Below are 20,672 nucleotides of genomic sequence, written 5' to 3'. Positions count from 1 at the left end.
AGGGCAGTTTATAGACTTGTGGGTGGGCAGCAATATTGTCAATAAAGGCTCACTGGGTATGTCCTTTAAGGCACCTGCAAATATAAAGAAAGTCTAAGGATTATTTTAAAATAAGCTTGGTTTAGATGAGTCCATTTTATTTGCTTATGGAATTTCCATGTGAAATGATGTAGTCAGCAGCGTGATGGACATGAATTGTTTATTTGGGTATCTGTTGTTCTCATGTACCTGACCCAGAAGTAGATCTTAACCATTTTGATTCCAAGGAGTGGGATTTGAAACAAAAGCCTTTCTTGAAAGATATGCTTTCAGGGAGTACTCGTTGACTTGTAGTTGGCCCCCAGACGATTATGTCATGTGCTGAGTGGCTAAAAGACAGAATTTTCCACTATTCAGATTTTTTGAGAGTGACAGTTATCACTAAGGCTAGAGCTGGAGCTCAGTTGTAGATTTATGTCTTGCCTGTGTGACACACTAGGTCTGACCCTGGGCAACAAATAGTCTTTAACCCTTATATATAACATATAATGAAGGTTTTGATTCTAGGATGGCATAATCTTAAATTCCTAGAGAGCCTTCTACTTTAATTCTGGGGCACATTTTTTTTCTCTTCTTGAAAGGAAGTAGGGCTATTTTACAGCTGGCTTGCCAATCAATAGTGCTGTTTTCTTTTTTTTTTTTTCTTTTTTTTTTTCAGTCTCCATAAAGACTGTCAAAAATTGCCACTGCCGACTATATCGTCGTCACGGCGGGGTATTGGGAAAAGTTTTCAATTAGCAATAATCGCGCCTCGGATAAACCTCATTGGCTACGATACTGCCACTGAGCAAAGCTTGTGCTATTTTCTTTTGGCTATATTCTGTTGGGCCACTCATCTTTTCCCATGGCTCACTTTCTTAGTAAATATTAAAGGATAATCTTTTTTAACTTTATTTATTGATTTATTGATTGATTGGTTGGATTTTGGGTCATACCCAGCGGACTCAGGGGTCACTCAAAATTCACTTCTGGCAGGCTAGGGGACCATATGGGAAGCTGGAAATCGAACCAGGTCCCTCCCGACTTGGCCGCTTGGTTCGCAAGGCAAACACCCTACTGCTGTGCTATCTCTCCAGCCCCAAAGGATAATCTTCGAATGAGGGGCCTGGAGAGATAGCACAGCGGCGTTTGCCTTGCAAGCAGCAGATCCAGGACCAAAGGTGGTTGGTTCGAATCCCGGTGTCCCATATGGTCCCCCGTGCCTGCCAGGAGCTACTTCTGAGCAGACAGCCAGGAGTAATCCCTGAGCACTGCCGGGTGTGACCCAAAAACAAAAAGAAAAAATCTTCGAATGAAAGCCTTTTTCTTTTATTTTCTGTGGTACTTGTGATCAAACCCAGGCCTTTACTTCTGAACTACATCCTTGATCCTAATAACCACGTTTTTATTTTTTGGAGTGTGTGTGTGTGTGTGTGTGTGTGTGTGTGTGTGTGTGTGTGTGTGTGTGTGTGTGTGAAGCCAGGAGTGATTTTTGAGTGCATAGCCAGGAGTAATCCCTGAGCGTCTATGGGTGTGGCCCCCCCAAAGAAAACTCTAAATTATTTTATAAATGCCTAAAGAGAAATCCCTATTTTCTGACTCTGCTAATATTCCATTGATCATTTAAAATTCTAGTTACAGAAGCTTATCCTGGAATATACAGACACAGCCACTGCACTTTTATATGAGATTCTTCTTGTCTTTCAGCAGGTATGACATATTTTTTATGACATATATTTTATTTTGCATAATGTGATTATATATTATAATGAATAATATCTATGTATTGATTAATAACATGCCTTTTAGTGCTTATATTATGCTGGGGATATAGGTAAGCAACAAAGCTCATACCTTGCATGCACAAGACCCTGGGTTACACACACACACACACACACACACACACACACACACACACACACACACACACACAGTTTGTATTGAAATGGTCTCCAAGAATAGTTGATTTAAAATGGTAGTTGAGGGCTGGAGTGAGAACTTAGCAGGTAGGGTATTTGCCTTGCATGTACCCGGACTGGATTCAGTCCCCAGCATCTCATATGATCTCCTGAGTCTACCAGGAATGATTTCTGAGCCCAGATCCAGGAGTAATCCCTGAGTGTCACCAGATATGGTCCCAGAGCTAACAAAAATAATAATAAAATAAAATAAAATAAATGGTACTAGAGGACCAGATAAATAGTACAGTGGTTAGGACGTTTGCCTTGCTAGTGACCAGCACAGGTTTGATTCCCAGAATTCCATACAGTCCTGAGCCTGCCAGGAGTAATCACTAAGCGCAGAGCCAGGAGTAAGTCCTGAACACTGGTGGGTGTGGTCCAACCACCTCTACTGCACTGCTCTCCCTCCCCATGTAGAAAAAAATTTTTTTTTGGATTTTGGGCCACACCCAGTGACGCTCAGGGGTTACTCCTGGATATACACTCAGAAATTGCTCCTGGCTTCGGGGACCATATGGGATACCAGGGGATCAAACTGCGGTCCGTCCTGGGTCAGCTGCTTGTAAGGCAAACGCCCTACTGCAGCACTATCGCTCTGGGCCCTCCTCATATAGAATTTTTAACTTTCATCTAGCAGTGTTTCCCAACTACAGTTTTCTTCTAATGTTTTCACACTGCACCTTCCTGATCTCCCACCTAACTCTACAGGTTGACTCCCTAGTCTCATGGCTTGGCTTCCCATTTATTCAATTTTCATTTGGACTATCTAGGAGGCTATGGCCCCTGACTGAGAAATGCTGACCAGCATATTTTCTGAAATACTGATTTTAGTGATTTAACTAATCTGAATCAGGTATATTTGAGGTGGAATAGCTTTGGAGATGCAACCCAGACTTTATGAATGTAACTTCTTTATTTCCTGAGTCATTTAGGGAAGTCTTGAATTGGGATCAATGAAGTTCGCAATTAGCTGGATGATGTCCTTTCTACAAAGTTGTCCTCCCATAGTAAGTATTGAGAAATGAAAACAGAACCGCTGAGCCTGGGAGATAACTCACAGGGGTGGTGTAGATGCCTGGCATGTGCTGGGCCTTGAGTTCTATCCCCAGCACTGAATGGCCTCTCATGCATTGCTAGGGTTGCACTCAGAAATGTTTTGGAGACCCTGTGGCATCAGAAATTGAACCGAGGTTGATACATGGGTTTCTACTCCCTGTATTCTCTCTCTTGCCCATATGTACTTAACTTTTGATGTTGCTATTGTTTTAGGACTACACCCAGCAGTGTTCAGGGCTTACTCCTTGCTCTAATTAAGTTAGAGTTCAGGAGATCATGTGTTGTTCTGGAAATTTAACCCAGGTTAACTCTGTGCAAGCAAACTCCTTACTCAATATATTATATAATATATACTCAATATATTATGTACTATAATTTTCATGTAACATTTATTGGGTTACATGCCTGGAACCATGTTTTTGTTAGACATGTAAGAACTTGAATAAAATATGTGCTGAATTAATTCTAATGAAGGTTTGATTCCCTTACTCTCATCTCCCAAGTTTCCATTATTCATTCATGAATTTATACATTTAACTAACATAAATATAATTGAATTCTCCTCAATGAATCCTCAACAGGGATTACTACTTTCAGAGAAGTAGTACAGGAGTTAAGATGCTTGTCTTATATCAACCTGATTTGAATCCCTGGCACCACATATGACCCCCTGAGCTTCATCATGAATCACTCTTGAGTATAGAGCCAGGAATAACCCTAGATCACTTATATTTTGTGGACAATCTAAGGTGATAATTCAACCTAGTCATATATATTTCAATGTTCTTCCACCAATTTTTTTTGTTTGTTTGTTTTGGTTTGGTTTGGTTTTTGGGCCACACCCGGCTATGCTCAGGGGTTACTTCTGGCTATCTGCTCAGAAATAGCTCCTGGCAGGCACGGGGGACCATATGGGACACCGGGATTCGAACCAACCACCTTTGGTCCTGGATTGGCTGCTTGCAAGGCAAATGCCGCTGTGCTATCTCTCCAGGCCCTCTTCCACCAATTTTTCAGCTACATTTCTTTACAGTTATTATTTAGTTTTGACTTTTCTTGAAGGAAGGCAATTGGTGAACCAACTTTTCTATGATCTAGTGCTCTTTGAGTTCTGTTTCACTTGGCAATATGTAGGGGTGACGGTCTGAGAGTGGTGGAGTTTTGGCCTTGACTGATAAGTAAAAAGTCAACTGAAAAGGCATTCTTATGGGTGATATAGTAAGTACATATAATATAACAACTGCATTTTCTTTATCTAGATTACTTTTGTGGCCAGTACTGTCAAACAAATGGTGAAGGGGCTTTCAGCTTCATTTCAGCTCTTGAGTCCCTGCCAAGCAGTTCTGTTATACCAGCAGTTTTACATTCTCAAGAGCTGCCTGCAGCATAGCACAGTTCTGGCTGAATATATTAGAAATGATCACAGAGAAGAATTCAGGTGAGAAAAAGTCTGTTCTAAGGTCAGGGGTGTGACACAGCAGAAACATCTATGGACTGCATGTGAGATCAGCAACTCCAGATTTACAAAAGCCTGATCAGCAGGAGAAGCTATTGCTCTGACTTCCTTGCAAAACTACATTTCAGAGGCCGAAGCGATAGCACAGTGGTAGGGCATTTGCCTTGCATGCAGCTGATTTAGAACGGGCGGTGGTTCGAATCCCGGCGTCCCATATGGTCTCCCAAGCCAAGAGAGATTTCTGAGCGCATAGCCAGGAGTAACCTCTGAGTGTCACTGGGTGTGGCCCAAAAGCCAAAAACAAAACAAAACTACACTTTAGAAGATCCAGTGACCATGAGAAAATTGATCTCTCTCTATCTATATGTGTGCGTGCTGCCAGGGATCAACCTCAGGGCTTCACCTACGCAAGGCAAGTGCTCTGCCTATAGCTATAGCTCTGATCCATCTCTTTGTGATTTTAATAAGGTTTCCCTTTGGTCTGAGAGGTAAAGTAGGATTTGGGGGAGCTCTAACAGCCATCACTATTTGAAGTCTGTTCCCAGGCCAGAGAAGACAGGCGAGACATCAGACTCTTTGAAGAACTGTTTCTCACTCATGGTCTTTATTGCAGCCAGCATGTGCAGAAGCAGTTATAATGCAAACATGCTGTGAGTAATGTGGAGCAATAAACCCCACTGAAAGGGAAGATAAATGACAAATTGGGAATTCAACTGAGTCATTGATTTAAAAAAAAAAAAGGCTCTTCATTAATGAGAGTAGTTATTAGTGTTTGGAGTTTTGTTTTATTTATCCCCGCCTTAAGTCTCAGTCCTGAATCAGTGAGAAATCGCAGTGGTAAGCACTGGTTTCATCAGCCGGCTTGTTCTGCACCTCAGAGCTTCCTCCCACGGCTATATATAGGCTGGCAAAGCCAAGTGCGCTTACATGATCATCCATCTAGGACAGGACTCTGGTTGTGTGTGATTTAAGATGAAAAAGGTGCAGCAGGCAGAATTTTGCTGCTGATTTGCATGGGGGCAGGAAGGGATGTGGAGTCAGACATTCTGGCCTTAAAAGATCACTCACATTTGTAGATGCTATTTTTCCTTCATGTCGTTTAAAACCATAGATTCCATTCTGATTCCTCCAAAAGGACTTTGACCAGCTTGAGATGACCCATACAATACACTGTTTATGCCCCCCCTTTATCCCTACCCCACCCTGTAAATTCATAATGTCAAAAAAGTCACCATTTTAAACTTTTGAAGAGGGCTTAGTTCTTTTTGTTATTGTTGGATTTTTTGCTTGTTTGTTTGTTTTGGAGCCATCTCCAGTGGCACTCAGGGGTTACTCCTGGCTCTATACTCAGAAATCACTCCTGGCAGGCTCGGGGTACCATATGGAATGCTGGGAGATCAAACCCGGGTCTGTCCTGAGTGGGCCATATGCATGCAAGTCAAACCTCCACTGCTGTGCTATCACTCTAGCCCCCATTGTTGGTTTTGGGGGGGGGGTAGAGGGAGGACTTCACACCCAGCAGTGCTCAGGGGTTACTTCTGGCTCTGTTCAGAAATTATTCCTGGCAGTGTTCAGGGGACCATTTGGGATGCCAGGGATTGAACCTGGGTCAGCTTCATGAAGGACAAATGCCTTACCTACTGTGCTATGACTCAAGTCCCATGAGGGCTTACTTCTGGCTCTGGGCTTAGAGATTACTTCTAAAAGAGCTCGGTGGGATCATATGGAATGCCAGAGATCAAACCTGGGTCAATTGCATGATTCCTGTCATTACTACATAGTTGCAGAGCAGTTTCATTACCTCCCCTAAGAAACCTGGTCTCACCAAGCGTCACACTTTACTCTCCCCTCCCCTGAGTCCCTGAAAGCCACTCAACTATTTTTTTGTCTCTGTCGACTTGTCCATTTTGAATATTTTACATAAATAGCATCCATAGAACCTAGAAACTTGTGTATCACTTCTTTTTTTGTGTGTGTGTATCACTTCTTATACTTTGTAAGTTTTCAAAAATCTGTATTTTGAATGCTTCAAATGACCCAATTAAAAATAGAAACCTTTTAAAATGAGGACAGCAGGCAAAAATAATATTTGTTTGTTTGTTTGTTTACAGGACACTGGGCTGGAGCTTAATAGCTGCCATGCCTATTGGTGAAACTCATACACTGTTGAATTTATTACTATTACTTCTCTCTCTGTCTCTGTCTGTCTGTCTGTCTGTCTGTCTGTCTCTCATGAGAGACATACCAAGCAGTGCTTAGGGATTACTACTGGCATTGTGCTCAGGGATCACTCCTGGTAGGGCTTGGGGGACCATGTGAAGTGGCACAGTTTGAGCCTGGGCAGTCTTGGTACCCAAGCAAATGCCTTACCCATTGTTCTATAACTCCAGATTCAGTAATCCTTTACAGATCATACTTTTTTTTTAGCTGTCTTGCATTAAAGTCACCTGAGCAAGTATTTAAAAAAGTATAGCAGCCTTAGTCTCAGTCACACATGCAGACATTTTTGTTTTTATTTGTCATTGGAGTGATAGTACATTGTGTAGGCAGTGGTCGGCAACCTTTTTTTTTCAACTGAGCCAAATCTCGCCAAAACCACGATTGAAATTTATTTGAAGAGCCACACAGGGCACGCACTGACGGAGGCTAAGAGCAGAGTCCTGACTCCTGGAGCGGCCGCCCGGCACACAGAAGAGCCAAATTAAAAGTGTAAAGAGCCACATGTTGCCGACCACTGGCACTGTAGGGTATTTGCCTTGCACATGGCTGACCCAGGTTCAATCCCTGTCATCTCATATTGTTCCCTAAGCACTGTCAGAAGTGATTCCCGTGAGTGGAAAGATAGCACATTGGTAGGGCGTTTGCCTTGCACACTGCTGATCCAGGACGGATGGTGGTTCAAATCCCAGCATCCCATATGGTTCTCTGTGTCTGTCAGGAGTGATGTCAAAGCACAGAGCCAGGAGTAACCCCTGAGCACCACCGGGTGTGACCCCCCCCAAAAAAAAGAAGTGTTTAATGAGTACAGAGTTAGGAGCACCCCTGTGTGTTACTAGGTATTGGCTTTATTTTATTTTATTGAAACCATCATGATCTACAGAGTCCTTAATAGCTAAATTTCAGATACATGAGTCAGGGCCATTTTCACCACCAGTGTCAACCTAACCTCCACCAATGAACCCAGAGTGTATCCTATACCACCACCCTTTTCACCCTGGACTGCCAGTATAACAGGCCCCTTTAAGTTTAGATTGTTTAAGTTTAGGTCTCTTGATTCTATTATCATTGACTTTACCTTAGATATTTAGTTCTGTCCTCATATTTTCTTCAGAAATTGGCTTTTAAAGAAAGCAATGACAGAAATTCTATTTTTTTAGAGGTGTTTAGGCCCAAGTAATGACATTTTATGAAAGTTCTCCAAGGAGCTAAACAAAAGTGCTCCTGGTCACTGAGAATGAAAATCAATCTTTTAAGCCATTCAGGAATACGCTAAAAGTGTTTTCACTTTTCATATCCAGAGAGATAGTTACAAATAGTACAGAGATGGGGCTAGAGAGATTGCATGGAGGTAAGGCATTTGCCTTTCATGCAGAAGGATGGTGGTTTGAATCCCGGCATCCCATATGGTCCCCTGTGCCTGCCAGGGGTGCTTTCTGAGCATAGAGCTAGAAGTAATCCCTGAGCGGTGCCGGGTATGACTCCCCTCCCCCCCAAAAAAACCCAAAATAACAAAAACAAAAACAAATAGTACAGAGATAATACAAGGCTCTTGCCTTAAAGAAAGTTGATCTGGGCCCGGAGAGATAGCACAGCGGCATTTGCCTTGCAAGCAGCCGATCAGGACCAAAGGTGGTCGGTTCAAATCCCGGTGTCCCATATGGTCCCCCGTGCCTGCCAGGAGCTATTTCTGAGCAGACAGCCAGGAGTAACCCCTGAGCACCGCTGGGTGTGGCCCAAAAACCAAAAAAAAAAAAAAAAAAAGAAAGTTGATCTTAGATCTCAGCACCACACACACACACACACACACACACACACACACACACACACACACACACACACACCCTACTGCCAGGAACAGTCCTTGAGCACTACTGTGCTCTAAATTGAAAACATTTAGTCACTTTCTTCTCTACCTCTCATTCTTCCTACATTCTTATTGCTCTCTTGGCATGAACTCTCTTCCTTGTTGATATGACCCTACTGATCACACAGTTTGATCCTTTCATTTTAACTCTCTGTTGTCTGTTTCTTGGGAATCCAAGAAGTAGAGGCTTCACTTCAGGCTTGCGCGGCTAGCTCAGGCTTTCTCATGCATATGCTTTTATGATGAATACATTATTAAGGAGGTTCATTCCCTTTGCCAAAGTCTGGTGCTTCTGTCACCTGAAAGGCATCCAGTTTAGGGATCTTCAGGGTCACCAGTGAGGGAGGTTGGGGGCCAAAACTGCTGACTGAGGGGCCAGAAGATAGTATAGTGGAGAGAGTGCATGCCTCTTGTGAACCCAACTTAGTTTGATTCCTCTGAGCACCACATGGTCATCTAATCATTGCTGGGTGCTATCTTCAACCCTCCACCAACACTGTTAGGCATGGTCCTACTAAGACTGGGGTGGCCCAGGTTTTCCCAGCATTGCAGTAATCAAGCAGCATCGAACACTTGGGCTTTTGCATTGAACCAAAGGTCTGGTTGGCTAAGACTGCCTGTGGGGCCCTGGATTTCCTGAGGATTATTTGGGAGAAGACACCCTCCTGAATGGAAAAAAAAATTCTGGATGAGTTTTGTGGTTCAGACATGCCTACTTACCAACTCCATTGCAGCAAGTGTGGACATACTGATGTGACCAATGTGAAAATCTATTTGTGTTTTGGACCATACTTGATAGAGTGCAAGTATTACTCTTCTCTTTGTACATAGGAATCACTCCTGGCAGTGCTCAGCAAACATTTTAGGGTCCAGGGTCTGAAATTGGGGTTGGCTATGTGCAAGGCAGGTGCTTTAACTCCTGTTGTATCTCTCCACCCCATCTTATATTCTCAAATTTTTGGGGGGTTCTTTTTGGGTCACACCCAGCCATGCTCGGGGGTTATGCCTGGCTCTGCAATCAGGAATAACACCTGGTGAGGCTGAGGGGACCATTTGGGATGTCAAGGATTGAACCCTGCTCAATTGTGTGCAAGGCAAGCACCCTACCTACTGTACTATTTCTCTACACATCTCTTCACCAGGTTCTCCTCTTATAAGCTTCTGCTGTTTGTTTTTCTTATTTATAGGTACTTTATACACATGCCAGCCTTGGAGAAAAGACTTCCTGTGTGCTACCCTATTACCCAACCTACCATTCAGCTCTTTCATGAAGTCCTGGAACTAGTTGAACAGAAGCAATGTGTGAATGTGTGAACAAGCACACAGAATGTTCCTCCAGAGTCCTCTTAATATTATGGGAAACACGTTCTGGTTTATTTTAAATCTGGATTCCCTTTGTTTTATGAACAAGTATTTTATTTGCCTATCCTATCTACACCTCTTCAGGAGAAATTTTTGATCACACACACACACAATAAATTGACCTACATGAAATGGTGCTTAAGAACTAATGTTTCTCTTGGGGAAAAGACTTTAAAGTCAAAAACAAACAAAATGCCCAATAAAGGAAAAAGAGGTTCATGGAGAAACAAATGCTGAAAGTATGTCCTGTTCTATTTCATTGGGATGAGAATGGCAAGTGGTCCAAAGCTACCAAACATGCAAAGGCACGGTGTTTTGGGGAGCAGAAATTATACAGTGATCTGTACACTAGGGAAGTGCTAAGAAATAGAAATGGCACTGTTGTTCACTTATGGATGTTCTAATATCTTAAGTATTTCTGGAAGAATGAAGAGGAACACAGAAGCTAATAGGAGGCCATAAGGAAGCTTTGAGCACTTCCCCATTTAGCACAAAGAAAGAGTGGGAGGGAGGTCTGGGTTTTCTTCAACAAACTAAATACCTTCTATCGCTCTGTTTCAGAAACCTTTCAGTTACCTCAAGCAGTCCCATAGTCTCTGTGGCAGAGGAGTGGTCCCTAAGTAGGCATGGCTCTCCAAAAGCCACTTAAATTTTTTTTGCCCTTTATCCTTTGTAACACGCTCTATTAGTCCAGCAAAAACCTAATGAGAGTAAATGGCCCTACTCCTCCATCAAACTCCAAAAGAAAATAATAATCACTGATACTTTCTGGGAAGTTCAGTCTTGGCTTGAATACCTCTGTGACCTTCTCATAAAAGAGAGGGACAGATTCCCCTCTAAAATAGCCAAATGCCATGCCTTAACCCCCTCTTAAAGAAAAGGCCCAGCTTCATAGCTTAACCTTCACACAATTCCAAGCCTACTAAATTTGTTTTAGATCTATAAATTGCACATGGCTGTGTGACATTTTATAGTAGTGTCAACCTATTGGTAGTACAGTAGATCTAATGAGAAAGTTACATAGCAATCTGCAAACCTCAGTGAGTCTAAATAGTAACACAGAGGCCTCAATTAGCACCAGCCGCAGTCCAGTAAATCCTTAGACACTGACCTTAGTATCTCTATGGAGATATTTCTCTCTATAGTGATATAACAATTACTTCAAATTGGCCTGTGTTACCCTAAGATTTGGCAATTTCATTGGCCTTTGTGTTGTCATAAACCATATGAGGTAAATTTCTTTGTGCCTGCAAGGGAGCAGGCAATGGTAGTGGGTGCAAGATCGGGTCACTGGTAAAGTGAAGGTCACATTGGTGGTGGGATTGGTAGTTGAATATATAATACCTAAAATGACTATATTATGACTTGGTAAATCAACTTGGTAAATCATGGTGTTAGAATAAAGATTTGGGGAAACCCTAACTGGATATTATTAGAGAAGTGTCTGAGAACTTAACTGGAATCTCCATCTCTCATAAATAGAGGGTAGTCAAAGAAAAAATGGACCTTCAATAAAGAACTCAGTTTTTTTTTTTTTTTTTTTTTTTTGGTTTTTGGGCCACACCCTGTGATGCTCAGGGGTTACAACTCCTGGCTATGCGCTCAGAAGTTGCTCCTGGCTTCTTGGGGGACCATATGGGACGCCGGGGGATCGAACCGCGGTCCGTCCTAGGCTAGCGCAGGCAAGGCAGGCACCTTACCTCCAGCGCCACCGCCCGGCCCCAAAGAACTCAGTTTGCCTGCATAAAGTGGTGGCAAGAGAATTAAACCCGCTGAGGATGCCTTACTTTTTGTTCTGATTAAAACATTCACTGGTTATTTGCACTGGTAGGAGTCAAGGTTCCCTCTCCTATGCCTGTTATGAGGGAGCAGGACTAGTTCTTAAGGTTTTCATCCAGCTCCAGTTTCAGCCTGTGACATTGCTTTTGACCAAGTGCTGGCAGGGTCATGCATTCCTCTGAAATCCAGGCAGGTGGATGATTCATACTGATTCCAAATAATCCTTCTTCCTTTGAACAAAGGGTTTCCCTTTCAGCTGTCACCAACATCATTTCATCATTCCAACATCATTCAAGCCTTCTTTCTCTCCCCCATTACCATTAAATGTTACAAGTCTTATAGTCTCTCTAAGATTCTTTAGATTGCTTATTGGGGACAGTGAAAGAAGTAAAATAGGGTCCATGAGTAATAAGCTGTTAGATGGAGAGTTATTTCTAAGATGTAGTCAAAAGGAAGAAGAAGGTAGAATCTTAGGGCACAAAACAAGACTCAATTCTTTGCCTTTTTCTTTATCTGAAAGGGGCCATACCTGTAGGTGCTCAGGGGTAACTCCTGGTTCTGTGCTCAGTTATCCCTGGCAGGCTTGGGGGACCATATGGGATACCAGGAATTAAACCTGGGTTGGACACATGGAGGGCAAATGCCCTACCCACTGTTGTATTTGGTCTGGACCCTTCTTATTTTTTTCTTTTCTTTTTTTTTCTTTGCTCCACTCCTGTCCTCTCTTCTCCCCTCCTCTCCTCCCCTCCCTTTCTCTTCCCTCTTCTTCACTCTTCTTCTCCCCTCCCCTCTCTTCCCCTCTCCTTTCCTCCCCTTCCTTCTTCCCTCCCTTCCCCACCTCTCTCCTCCTCTCTCCGTCCTCCCCTCCCCTCTCCTCCCTACCTCTTCTCTCCTCCCACCTGTCCCCTCTTCTCCCCTCCCCGTTTCTGTTTGATCCACATCTAGCAAGGCTCAGAGATTACTTCTAACTCTGCACTCAGGCACTATAACGTTGGGCCAAAGATTAAACCCAGGTTATCTGTGTGCAAGGCAAATGCCTTACCTGGTGTACTTTTGCTTCAACCCAAGCAAGCCCCATTTCTAACTGGACTGTTAGAAGTAGTGGTGGGGCCCCGTATGATAGTGCAGTGGGTAGAGTACTTGCTTTGCACAAAATCAACCAGGGTTTTACACTCCTCAGCAATCCCATATGGTCCTGAGCCATGCTAGGAGTGAGCCTAGTGCCAGGGATAAGTCCTGAGTACCACTGAAGCTTTCACACACACACACACACACACACACACACACACACACACACACACACAACCTTAGTCTGTGGTGGTCTATTTGCCAGACAAAGTATTTAACCCTAAATGGAAAATTACTGGCAGTTTGCCCACATAATGACTCACTGGCCAACAGAGTGAGTGTTTGGACAAATGGGGTATTAGGATGAGGTCAACGTGTTAGAAAACCCAGGAGAACAAAGGGGGATAGAGATAACCAAAACCTCTTTCTAATAAACCAATAAATCTCAAGGAATGTATCCATTGAAATGGCCTCTGGCAGATAATAAGGAAACAGTAAACATTATTATAATAGTTACTAAAATAATATCAAGACTTACTGCGACTTTCGAGGCTTAACAGTACTGTTTTTGCTTCTTTTGGGGTCCATTTGGGACCTAGACACTATATTCAAAGAACCCTGAAGTATGAATTTATTTGGTTAGTGTACTGACTTTAACTTTGCACTAGCAGGAATGTGGTTTAAGGTACATGCAATGATTGGCCTGACACCAACCACGACGAATGTTCCTTAGTTGAGACCGATGCTGCCAGTGTCTGAGCTTTCTGGGCAAACATCTGGGAACAGTCTTGTTTCTGAGTCACATAAGCTTTTTCAATTTTTGGCTCAAACAGTTCTTTTCTGACTGATCAAATTGGGAGTAAGCTGGTACTTAGAGTTTCTAATTGATTCACAAATAGGTCAAGAAGAAAGGTAGAATTTCTTCATTTTACTGAAATCTAGTGAACTAGACATCATGTTAAGGAGGAAAATCTTGAAGGTTCTTAAAATGATCATGTGTTCTACATATGTGTATATTAAACATCACTATTATTATTACCACTTCTAATGGTCACAAAAATACCAGATAATATAGTAGTAAGAGTGCTTTATAGAAGGCATTTGATAAAATGACCAAAGTTTGCTTCTTGGTGATTTTTCTCCAACCTAAAGGCATTTTCTTTTTTTTTTGAATTAATTAATTAATTGTAGTTATATATATTTGGGGGGCCCACATCTGATTGTACTCAGGGCTTACTCCTGGCTTTGCACACAGAGATTACTCCCGGTGGACTTGAGGGACCATATGGGATGCTGAGGATCGAATCCAGGTTGCCTGCATGCAAAACAAATACCCTACCCACTGTATTATCACCCTGGCCCACTGAAGTTTATCGAACCAGTGAGTTTGATTTACTTTTATTTTGGAGGGCCACACCCAGCCTTGCTCAAGAGGTATCCCCAGCTCTGGTCTTGGGGAACCGGAAGTTGGTAAGAACCAAATTTGGGCCTTCTGCATGCAAAACTTATAAAGCACATTTTATTTGTATGTTTTTGGGCCACAACCACATGGGTTTAAGCTGGCTTCTGGCTCTGCTTTCAGGGATTCCCTCCTGACAGTATTCCAAGGACCCTATTCGGCCCCCAAATCTGAGTTTGCTACATCAAAAACAGTCAAACAAGTGGCACCAAGCCACTTGGTGGGCTCTTGCAGTACCTGACAATGTTGATAATTATTTTTGTTCCTGTAGGGAAATTATTCTTTCCCCTGACCTACAAATGAATTTGAATGTAAAAAAGTAAGTTTTAGCCTATACAACCACCAGAGGGCACAGTTGGATTAGAAAGACTAAGAAACCAAAGCTACTGTGACCTAGCTGGGTCTGGTTTACTCTTGGCTTGGTGTGAGCTCAGGGATCGCTCCTGGCTGGATTTAGGGGACCATATGGAAAGCTAGGGAGTGAACCCAGGTCGGCTGCGTGCAAGGAAGTACTGTCTCTCCAGTTCCACATGCTTTGATTTTTTAAGCGTGAAAAAAGAAATTCCTATAGACTGTCAAAATTTAATTATTCTTTGTTGTGATGGATCTTTTTCTAACAAACAAAACTCCTTGTGCTCTTATAAAAAATCAACACACAGTTCCTAATTTAAAAGTTTATAAAATTAAATGCAAATTGATATAAATACAAAGCCTGTTGTTTTGCTGATAAAAATTATCTCCCCCTGCAGCATAAACCCAGCAGACTGCTGCAACTTAGGCTCCTGAGGAGTTGAGCCTGACTGTCTCATTCATGGTCTCTCAGGGCTTCCATATTGTGTCTACTCGCAGGCCATGCTGACCTTTGACTTACTTCTAGCAGGAACATCTCACCCTGTGTGAAGTCTGTTTCTGTTCTCTTTAGGCCAGACACAATGAAGTTTCTCCCACCTAGGGACGACACACAATGGAGTAACATAAACAACATGAACACGGGCGATTCTTTGAAAACAAAACTTTAAAGTCTTTAGGAAACTTTATAAACTTTTCAAGGTGAAATTCAGACCCGGATTTGAGAGCTCAAATACAGTGATTTACCTCAGGGTTTCCCTGGGTGGGTCCTGATTTAAGCTTTCCTTGGTTAAGCCTTCCTTGGCCCCTCCCTACCAGCACTCCTTGTTTCCCTTTTATGAACATTCTCATTTGGGTGATAAAAGAGGGAGATCCTTCTAGTTGGAAGGTAGCCATGCTTGGGTCTCAGGAGAAAGACCTGACTTTGCTTTAGTTAGGAAAGCAGGAAGTGACATACACAGTTTATAGGCTTCTCTCACAAGCACATCTACTTCAACGTTGAGGGAAGCTTTGGAGGTTCCTCAGAGGCCTCAGGAGTTCCCCACACTCTGGACTTTTAAAATCTCAACACACAGGCTTTATAAGAAAAAATGAAGCGAAAGATTCCATCACTACAAAGTTCCTCTGATACCTCAGAGCATGTAAGGTCACTGTAGGGTGGGAGGAACGACATTTTGAAGGGGAGTCGCATTTACTCAGAAAAGCTGGACAGGACAATAGTTTCGTAATGGTCTGACATAATTTGGCTAACTGTGACTGTGGCTTCTACACAAAAAAATGGTTCCTTGGCTGCCAAGTCTCAAGACTAAATGCAGTTGCCAGTGTTGACTTCAGACTGTTGCACGTTAACAACAAGGATGCCACACACACACACACACATTATGCTCTGGGAGAAAGTGAGTGTGCTTTGGACCAGCTCCAAGAGCCAAAGTGGTCCACAAAATGGAAATATGCTGAGATTGGCCCACTGAAGCGATACTAATGAGAGTGTCTGGCAACCCTGAGTCCTCATTCCTTCAAGAGATGAGTATTATTAGCATTCTTTCATATTTATCAAGCCCGAAATGGGGCAACTTGTCATAATGGGCAGCGAAGGGGGAGGGAAATGCACCATCTGGAACATGGGCCAGAGGCTCTCTCTCTCAGTGTGGGGAATGTTGGAAAAGTGACTGTCAGAAAATTTAGGAGGCTCCATATGATCTAAGATGCTTCTTGTCCCAGAAAAGACAAATACAGGGCCAGAGATGTAACACAGGGGTTTAGGACTTATCTTGAATGTGGTCTACTCTAGTTCAATCCCCAGCATCAATTTTGGTCTTCTGAAACCCCACTAGGAGAGATACCTGAGCACAGAGCCAGGAGTATGCTCTAAGTACTGCAGGGTGTGGCCCTAAATTCTTTCCTCCCCCCAGAAAAAAGTTTTTCCTCCCCATACCCACAAAGAAAATAAATGAAAAACAGAAGTATTCATTCTTAGTGAGTTGGATGATTAATGTAACCAACGTAACCCAAACTGGATCTCTGTTCTGATATGTTTTTCTAAGCTGAATTGAGTATAACTTTCAAGTTATTTTTTCTATAGTCTATGCTCTTATTTTTCTATAATTGTTTCAATATATTTTCTAATATTTTTATCTGCTCAAATTTTTTCTACCTACTTTAGCCATATCCAAAGTCTACCTGGAAGGAGCGGAGGACAGAGCCCAGAGATTCAATGAGTCTATCATTAAAGAGATCCCACTGGGTTCAATCCCATTTACTGCTTCCCTACTGCCCCCCAAAATTCTGAAGACTATCTAAGAAACCATGATTCTAATGTTCCAGACAAATATTAAATATTTGCATATTCAAATTTGTAATCACACACTAAAATAAACTCAAAATCATGTTTAAAATGTCTTTTACTTGAGTCATATAAAATGATCTTTGTACCTTTTAGTAGGAATAACTCTAACAAGGATTACTAAAAAAATATCACCTGAGATCTAGAGGATATGGATGGGTGTTTGCCTTGCATGCATGGGTTTGATCCCTGGCATCCCATATGATCCCTGAGTATGTCATGATTCATTCTTGAAGTAGAGCCCTGAACAGCCCATGGTATGACCCCAAAACAAACAAGCAAACAAAAAATAACCTTTCCCCCCAAAAAAGAAACACTAAACAGACAAGACCCACAACAGATCCAAACAAGTTTCCCTCTAAGCAACCTAAAGCACTCTCTGTCAAAGTGACTTTGTCTTCATGATGCTGAGTGCCTCTCAATCCTGCAGGGCTTGGAGGTACAGCTGAGGTGCACAGCAGACACTCTAGTCGAGCCCCTGCTTCTGGCCATTAAACCCTGGTTGTTCCTGTAGCACTTGGTATGAAGTTGGGCCAACACACAAGTGACACCAAATTACTGAGAGCTATCTTTAAGTGTGAGGTCCTGGACAAGGCTACACTTAGTGATGGGACCCCACCATTCCTAACAGGAGGGCACCAACACTTTGCAACTAAAGTGATAATGGTAGCCTCCATGCTCTTTCTCCACCTTCTTTCCTAGATTTGGACACATAGACCTTTGAAGCCATTACTAAAAATCACTCCTAGTGAAGACATATGCTCCCCTACTTGCCATCACAGTAACTCCATCTAGCAGCTTTGTAGGAATTTCCCAGTCCTCCAGGTAGCTCATCAAACAAAGCACCTTCTAGCTATTTATGACCATATCAACTAGGGGATGGTACCTTGAAAACATCTAACCAGCCTCAGTTCGCCTTTTCTGTCCCTCTCTGCTTTTATCCCTCTCTGCTTGAGTTCAGGCCTATGACAAGCAGTGTCTACACAACTTCTTGAAGGAGTATTGAAGGGGGTATTGCAGCTTTAGTCTAATGCTAGATCATATTGTTCAATCTCTGTTACCTTAAAGCTAGAAGTCCCGGGAGCTGGTGATGCCATTATAGTGCCAAGTGTCAGGGAGAAGTTAGAGAAAACACTGATAGGGCTTTCTCATTTTGTCAACAATATCTAGAATTAATCCATGTTTGTAGCCTTGCCCAAACCCATAGCAAGAACCTTAATTAGATTTATTTATAATTCTTTTTTTTTTTTTTTTTTTTGGTTTTTGGGCCACACCCGGTGATGATCAGGGGTTACTTTTGGCTATGTGCTCAGAAATCACCCCTGGCTTGGGAGACCATATGGGATGCCGGGGGATCGAACTAAAGTTCGTCCTAGATCAGTATGTGCAAAGCAAACACTGTACTGTTGCGCCACCACTTGGGCCCTATTTATAACTCTTTACTTTCTTACTCATCTAGATTGAGATTGTGTGGGAAGTGGTTTCAGTCATTAATGCTTTACTACTCAATTTACTCAGACTTCTTCAGGTTCTTTGTTTGCCCTTTTATTTTTTGATCTGTCTTCTGTGACCTCATTTTCCTCCTTTTTGGAGTATCTCTAGTAGTAATTCAGAGAAGTTGTTGGCAACCTTTCTTGATTTATAATTTTATAATTTTCAAGCTACATAGATTAATGACATATTGTGACTGCCCAAATAATATAAATTCCCTACATAATAAGGGGACAATGTCCAGCCAATAGGTTTCATTAAGACCCACAAAGTCCTGACTCCGGCTTGGATCTGGTGCATGATGGGGTAGACAAATGTGTTTTTGTCAGCTGTTCACCACTCATCTGATTATATTATAGAGTCCGAGAATCAAGTTATAAATTTCCAAATGACCCTTGGCAGAAAAAAATTTCCCTATTCCTCCTACCTACACCCTTACCCTTTGTTTGCACTCAAGTTCTATGTTCTTTGTCCATTAGCAGTTTTTTACATTTTAGATTATTCATTGGATGGTTTAGGAAAATATGTGCTTCTCTCTTCTACTCTCTCTACACACACACACACCACCACCACCACCACCACCACCACCACCACCAAAAGGACATTTTAATCATTAAAATAAAAACTCTCAGGTTTTTATTTGACATGGTTCAGTGTGGAAACACACCAGCTTTCACTTCTGGCGGCCCCTTTCTAGCCTCCTGAAGCTTCCAGAACTACCTCAGAGTCTCTCTGACCTGTAACCTTTGCCAGGCTGTTCCAACACCAAATCCCAGGTCCCTTTCCTATAAGCGCCTTCTCAGTATCTTTCTATTCTACTTTTAAGAATTATGCTTATTTTTGTTGTTTTGTTTTTGGACCACATTTGACCTGTGCTCAGGGTGTCTTCCTGATCCTGGCAGGATCCGGTGACCATGCAAGGCAAACACTCTACCTGTTGTGCTACCGCTTCAGCCCCTAATAATTATGATTTCAATTTCTTCAAAAACCCTATTCACAAGTCACTGCTGATGTGGTAGTCACCATCCTTTGTCCAAGTGACATTTTCAGTTTCCCTCTGAGACCCACAGCACCTTCTGCAAACTAAGAGGAAGAAATAGTTACCTTCATTATCATCTCTTAAGAAGGTGAGGGAGGGGCCGGGCGGTGGCGCTAAAGGTAAGGTGCCTGCCTTGCCTGCGCTAGCCTTGGACGGACCGCGGTTCGATCCCCCGGTGTCCCATATGGTCCCCCAAGCCAGGAGCAACTTCTGAGCACATAGCCAGGAGTAACCCCTGAGCGTTACTGGGTATGGCCCAAAAACCAAAAAAAAAAAAAAAAAAAAAGAAGGTGAGGGAATAAAACTTTTGTTGAAGGGCCAGAGGGTAGATAGTGCTTGCTTTGCATGTGGCCAGTTTTGATCCTCAGCACCCCATATTTATGGTCCTCCAAGCCCATCAAGATTGATCCCTGAGAAGAGTTAGGAGTAACCTTGGGCAAGTTGTTGTGTGTGGCCCCAAAACAAAAACAAAATTCTTATTGACCAGAAAAACTATTGATTTTTCATACCGTTATTTTCTTTCTTGTTTTAATTTTTTTGTTTTGTTTTTTGGATTTTTTTATTTATTTATTTTTTGTTTTTTGGTCACACCCAGCAGTGCTCAGGAGTTACTTCTGGCTCTCTGCTCAGAAATTGCTCCTGGCAGGCTTGGGGGACCATATGGGATACCGGAATTCGAACCACTGACCTTCTGCATACAAGGCAAACACCTTAACCCCCATGCTATCTCTCCGGCCCCCTTGTTTTAAAATTTTCATATCTCAGGGTTTACACCTGACTTTGTACTCCGAAATCACTCAAGGAGACCATATGGGATGCCAAAGATTAAACCTGGGTCAACCATGTACAAAGTAAGTGTACTTGTACCTGTTGCTCTATTTCTCCAGCCCCTCACCTTTTTTTTTTTTTTTTTCTGACTGAGGAACATAGAGTTGCCATTGCAATTTTGGGAATGGAGAAAAAAATTAAAAAATAAAAAGAAGATAATATCTTGAAAATATTTACAGGAAGGCATGAATTAGATGGTATTTCATTTTTCTCTCTTTGGATTGTGCTAATGGTACACATCAGAAACTAAAATCCCAACGAAAAGATACTGAGCCAAGTGTCAAGATGGACATGGTACTGTTCTGACTCATCTTCAAGAAACATTTTTCTGCAATATGCAAATTAGTCTTTCAGTAACAGTTTTGCATACCACAGTGCC

General features: G+C 42.4%; 1 protein-coding gene and 1 non-coding gene across 2 annotated transcripts in view; one reads left to right on the top strand and one right to left on the bottom strand.

Annotated features, from left to right (window-relative positions):
* Positions 1-9,889, top strand: part of C11H12orf56 (chromosome 11 C12orf56 homolog) — a 97,027-nt gene extending 87,138 nt beyond the window's left edge. The window contains exons 8-11 of the mRNA XM_049783017.1: positions 1,654-1,728; positions 2,912-2,986; positions 4,295-4,473; positions 9,763-9,889. Coding sequence (XP_049638974.1) covers positions 1,654-1,728; positions 2,912-2,986; positions 4,295-4,473; positions 9,763-9,889 — 456 coding nt within the window. The remainder of the gene's footprint in view (positions 1-1,653; positions 1,729-2,911; positions 2,987-4,294; positions 4,474-9,762) is intronic.
* On the bottom strand, positions 698-834 carry LOC126023372 (U4 spliceosomal RNA). The gene has a single exon (XR_007500509.1). It is a non-coding gene; the product is annotated as a U4 spliceosomal RNA (small nuclear RNA).
* Positions 9,890-20,672: the final 10,783 nt, after the last annotated feature.

Source organism: Suncus etruscus, chromosome 11 (genome assembly GCF_024139225.1).
Source record: "Suncus etruscus isolate mSunEtr1 chromosome 11, mSunEtr1.pri.cur, whole genome shotgun sequence".
Taxonomy (NCBI): Eukaryota; Metazoa; Chordata; class Mammalia; order Eulipotyphla; family Soricidae; genus Suncus; species Suncus etruscus.
Note: the sequence above shows the minus strand (reverse complement) of the source record. Positions and strands in the feature narration are given on the sequence as shown.